Below are 5,408 nucleotides of genomic sequence, written 5' to 3'. Positions count from 1 at the left end.
CCCCATGGTGGCGGTGGGGTTATGGTATGAGCAGGCATAAGCTACGGACAAAGAACACAATTGCATTTTATCGATGGCAATTTGAATGCAGAGATACGGTGATGAGATCCTGAGGCCCATTGTCGTGCCATTCATCCACCCCATCACCTCATGCGAAATCCATAGATTAGGGCCTAATGAATTTATTTCAATTGACTGATTTTCTTATATGATATGTTACTACGTAACATGATAGAAATTGTTGCGTTTATATTTTTGTTCAGTATAGATGTAATTTAATTACCAGCTCTGAAGAAGGCCTTGAGGCCGATACGTAAAGCTTAATAAAGTACAGTGATACTAGGAAGAGCAGTGTGGAGGTTTCTTATTTTTTATCTCAAATGAACAGCTTTATAAAAATCACTTTTTCTTTCATTAAAGTCAGTTAATCTACTGAAGGTAACATTGCAACAACAGTTAAAATATTTAGATACTTGGACAATACATAAAGACAATCTTCTAATACCAATTCCCATATTTATTCAAAATATTTATTTTAGTTCCAAAACATGACAATTGAAAAAACAGTATAATAAAATTTGCATTAAATGAAACAAATAATTTAGTGGATAGACCAGGGTTTCCCAAACTCGGCCTCGGGACCCCAAGGGTAACACGTTTTGGTTTTTGCCCTAGCACTACACAGCTGATTCAAATAATCAACTAATCATCAAGCTGTGTAGTGTTTAGGCAAAAACCAAAACGTTCACCCCTTTGTGTCTCGCTGACAGTTTGGGAAATGATGGGATAGACAGTCTTCAAATATCTTAACACAATAGTCTGCATTGGAAAGGACATTAAAATAGCTTACCTCAATTACAGTAGATACACCATTAGATATAGGCCTACACTATATCCTTGAGTTCCCTTGATCCATATTCAAATGTGTAGAAAAACACTGGATAACGTTACCTTCTGATTCAGAAAACCCTTTAAAACAAACATTTATTTACACTCTAAAATGGATTAAAACAAAATATTACAATCCTAGAGATATGTCAATCATAACGTGCTTATTGTCCAGTTCTTGCATTAGATGGCTTTTTAACCATCACACTAGGTAGTCATTGTCATTCCGCAAAAACCCTGCTTTGATAGACTCTGTTACCCATGACTCTCTAACAATCTTAAACTTTTTGGTAAAGAGTCGTCTGAGGGTTCTTAAAGCCAACACTCTTGTTTCCTCCACCACTATGACATGAGAGACCCCTTCCTCGAGCTTCTGCACTACTGTCCCTCCGTGGAAGCGGAATTCCAGAGCCCGCGTGTCCAGACAAGTTGCTGGTACGATGCTTTTAGGGTCTCCTATGTCTGCGTATCTGTCCATGTAGACCCTGAAAGGTCTGAACATGCTAGTGGGGAGGTCGTCCCAGCTGTAGCGTTCCTCCAACTTAGCGATGCACTGTGCCGTCAAAGTGTCCGCTCTGCCAATCCGACCGAAGACTTCCCTCAGCTGCTGCTCGTCCGTGTCCACGAAGTAGCTGTCTCCGTAGCAGTCGTATTCCTTGGCAAAGTGCTCCTTGGTGGAGGGCGACATGTGTATCATGTGACATGGTTGCCATGGCACCACCTGCTTCCTGTCTAGGCACTCCAGCAGCCAGGCAGCCCACACCACGTCGTGCTGGTCTGAAGAGATAAGGTTCTTCACACGCATGTTCTCCACAGCGGCGATCACACAGTAGGTGTCCGGTCCCGGGTTCTGGACTACAATACCGCCACATCGGGCCACTGCTTTCTCCAGCTCCGCCTTGGGGTGCGCCTCGTTGCCATTCATCACGCAGAACTCCACGTCCTCGAACATGTCCGTCTCCTTGGTGACGCCAGATAGGTCCTGGGACTTGAAGTGGTCGATGACGCCGACAGCTTTCTTGGGCTTGGCCGCTGCCGGCGACTTGCGCTTCTTCTTTTCAGGCCCGTCATTGTCATTGATGAGGAGGTGGCGCGAGAACAACTTCCCGGACGCCTTGTTGCGAAACTGATCAAGCTCAGCTAGGGTCATGCACTGGTGCCACTCCTTGTCCTCCCGGATCTTCTCGATCCTGGGGAAGCGTAACGTGCAGTTGGTTTTGTACATGTCACTACTGACTATTTCTGCTGCCTTCACCTGGATGATGACCGAGTTGCACGGGTCAATGTAGACTTCCGGTCTCTCCGTCCCACACAGAATAGAGGCAGGAGGGTCGTTCTTCCGGTAGACTTTCCAGTGCTTGGCCAGCTTGAGCCCCAAGTCATACAGCTCCTTCATGGTGTAGCCGGAACCGATGCGACAGAGCGTGTGGAAGACAGAGGGTTTCTCTCCAGGCTTCGGGGCTTCGGCCACCGCGACGAGGAAATGAGACATCATGCCACCTCGCCTTCCTTTTCCCCAGTAGCCTCCGACAATCAACAGGTCGAGCTCATCCATCAAGCCATCAACGTACTCCGGCTTTATCTTGAGCCAGCCCTCACCTCGCTTATCGGGCTTGTAGACGGATGAGGGATCTTTCACCATGATGCCCTCTTCCCTGTTGTCAATGGCTTCGTTGAGGGCGTTCACCACCTCTTGCATAGTTTTGGCCTCCGTTTTCGGCACCACGTGTATCCTCCCTTTAACAGGAGTGAAGACAGTCTGAAGGTTGTCGTGGCGCACCTTCAACGTCTCGTTGCCAAACTTGTGGTCGTTCACAAGAAGTACATCGAAAACGCAAAAGCACGTCTGCAGCTCGGAGTCATCCACTAGCCTCTTGATGTCAAACTTGCTTCCTTTTTGCATGAAGGTGTCGGCAGTGGGGTTGTACGCCATCATCTCCCCATCCAGGATGCATTTGACTACGTGGGGCTTGAAGACATTGTGGATGAAAGGCGTCAGGGAGCCCTCTAGCGGCGATGCACCAAACTGCTGGGTGTACTCGAAGGAGTTCCGTGTGAAGTACTTGTAGACGTCGCCATCCTTGTGCAGCTGGATGCGCTCTCCATCCAGCTTGGTCTCTATGAAGAAGGTGCTGTTGCCCATCTGCTTCTCCACCTGGCGCATGTTGGCCATGGCGGCCAGCATAGGTTTGAAGGCAAAGAACAGGCCAATGGACACTTCGCTGAGGGACACAGATGGGTCGTGGAGCTGCCGGCACACCTTGTTTAGGTCTGTGGTGAAGTTGTAGAGCTCGGCCGCATCTAAGTGGAACACCTGGAGCACGGTCTCTTTGCTGACCCCCAGCTTCATGTCCTTCAGGATCATGCGGATAAGCCACTTCTGCTCCAGTGCCGTGCTCTGGGTGATAAGGTGCAGCAGGCTCTTCTTCACCAGGTCCTTCTGCTTACCGGCATTGTTGATGGCCACCGAGTCCAGAAAGTCGTTGACTTCTCTGATGGTGAGGTTTCCCTGGCTTGTGCAGCGTTTCTTCAACACAAAGTAGGTCATAAGAGCGAAGTCTCCCGCCTCCCCCTGAGATGTGGTGGGGGTGCGGTAATTCAACAGTTTGTTGGCTTCTGGTCCATTCTTGGGGAGACCCAAGACGTCTATGTAAAGCTTGGCTAACATACTCTCTTTAATGCCATAGGCCATACGCTCCCTTTCGAACGAGGGGACTATGAGACGCATGGCCGGGTAGAAAGAGTCTGTGGTGGTAGGGTTGTCTTTGTGGAGGGCCGCATGGAACTTCCTCCAGGAGTCTATGAAGTCACGGAGAAACTTTGATTTGTCTGGTCGGAGTTTGGTCTTCTGTATTTTTTCAAGAGTGGTGCACAGGTGAAGAAATGGAACTTGAGCAGCAACAGAGCTCTGGGGGGCAGCAGATTCGCCTTTTGAGGTTCCCTCCATTGTAAAAGCTTTAAAAAAAACTAAAAAAGAACAAACATTAATGACCCATAGATTCTAAGGGATGCTCTTAGTTTTCATCCAGGTGTTTATGTAATTGTTATATTGATAGAAAAATATGATCCTGTACTTTAGTAAGTAGTGTTCTACAGTGACTACTTCATTTGCAACATACAGTGCTGGAGCCTGTCCATTAGTAGCAGCACAGTACATTGAGTATAACAACATTTCCCAAATGACTCACAGTTCCGTAGCTAATGACTACTCAATAAACAAAACATAACATGACTTGAGAATAATGTGTTTTAAAAAAAATCTGTATGACCTAATCCATCACACCAGCCACATGTTTAGAAACTAGTTAGCGAGAATGTACACTATACAACGCATAGCCTGAATACTTATTGAAAACAACATCTCAAGTTAGCTAGCTATCTTACCTCAAAGCAACCAGCCAACTCGACAGTGTCTTGCAACTCTTTGGGGATCCCTCCTCTACAACATGCTGTGACATGCCCGGGTTATGACTGCATCATACGTTTCCTGACGAAACTGAAACAAAACAGACAGTAGTTGAGCACTTCAATGCTAAATAAACACAGCTAGTTAGCGTTGTTGTGCCAGAGGTTGTGCAGTTGGGGCCACTTCGGTAAACTATGCTAGCTAGCATGCAATCTATAGGCACAGCTGTTAGATTATTTATTATTTACCTTTATTTAACTAGGCAAGTCAGTTAAGAACGAATTCTTATTTTCAATGACGGCCGAAGGAACAGTGGGTTAACTGCCTTGTTCAGGGGCAGAACGACATATTTGTACCTTGTCACCTCAGATACTAACGTTAGATACATTAATGTTATCGTGTTGTATGATGCGATTTCAAATTCAACAAATAACGTATCAAATTACCTGATTACTTCTCGGTCTCAAAACATAAACATAGCAGTTTTTGATTATAATTTACAAACTGTTATATGAGTTTCTAAAAAACACTTCCTTGTTCACAAAGCGGAAACCGTCAGCCACGTAAAACGTTCAGTCGGAAACAAAACAAGTAATGGATCTGGGGAAAAGCAATTCTTTCATACGTCAGGAGAGGGCGCCAGATAAATGTTAAACAAAATGTGTCAAACCACAGCTGGATGAAGGAGTAGCATAAATTAGATGTTAGCGCAGTGCTAATTAGAATGCCCTTTATTTTTATATATATATAAAGGTGATAGGATAACATTCATTTTATCAATGTTTCTGTAAAACATTTAATTTTGATACACATTAATTGATGCAGATACAGCACAAGGTCACAATACCTTTGGTTACATGCAGAAAAATAATCATTAAGCAATATTAATATTGTAAACAAACCTCTATATTAGCAATGAATTTGATCAAATTCATGTTCCAATGTCCATAAAAATGGGTTAAGTCATTTAAGTCCTGACACAGTATGCAACACACACAAACCTCACGGCTGTATTAAACTATATAGTCTGGAAATTCATACAAATTCCTCACTGTGCACTGCCCTGACTGCCCTGAACATAACACACAATGTAGGCCTACAAACAACCTTGCCA

At 44.9% G+C, this 5,408-nt stretch overlaps 1 protein-coding gene across 1 annotated transcript; it reads right to left on the bottom strand.

Moving 5' to 3' along the window:
- Window positions 1–508: 508 nt before the first annotated feature.
- lig4 (ligase IV, DNA, ATP-dependent) lies at window positions 509–4,845 on the bottom strand. The gene is made up of 3 exons (XM_038980095.1): window positions 4,741–4,845; window positions 4,273–4,384; window positions 509–3,855 (listed from the first exon to the last, which is right to left on the bottom strand). The coding sequence occupies exon 3, from the start codon at window positions 3,833–3,835 to the stop codon at window positions 1,091–1,093; it is 2,745 nt and encodes a 914-aa protein (XP_038836023.1). The 5' UTR covers window positions 3,836–3,855; window positions 4,273–4,384; window positions 4,741–4,845; the 3' UTR covers window positions 509–1,090.
- Between the last annotated feature and the right edge of the window lie 563 nt (window positions 4,846–5,408).

The sequence above is a fragment of the Salvelinus namaycush genome, chromosome 40 (genome assembly GCF_016432855.1).
Source record: "Salvelinus namaycush isolate Seneca chromosome 40, SaNama_1.0, whole genome shotgun sequence".
NCBI lineage: Eukaryota > Metazoa > Chordata > Actinopteri > Salmoniformes > Salmonidae > Salvelinus > Salvelinus namaycush.
The sequence above is the reverse complement of the archived record's forward strand: the minus strand, read 5'-3'. Positions and strand labels throughout refer to the sequence as shown.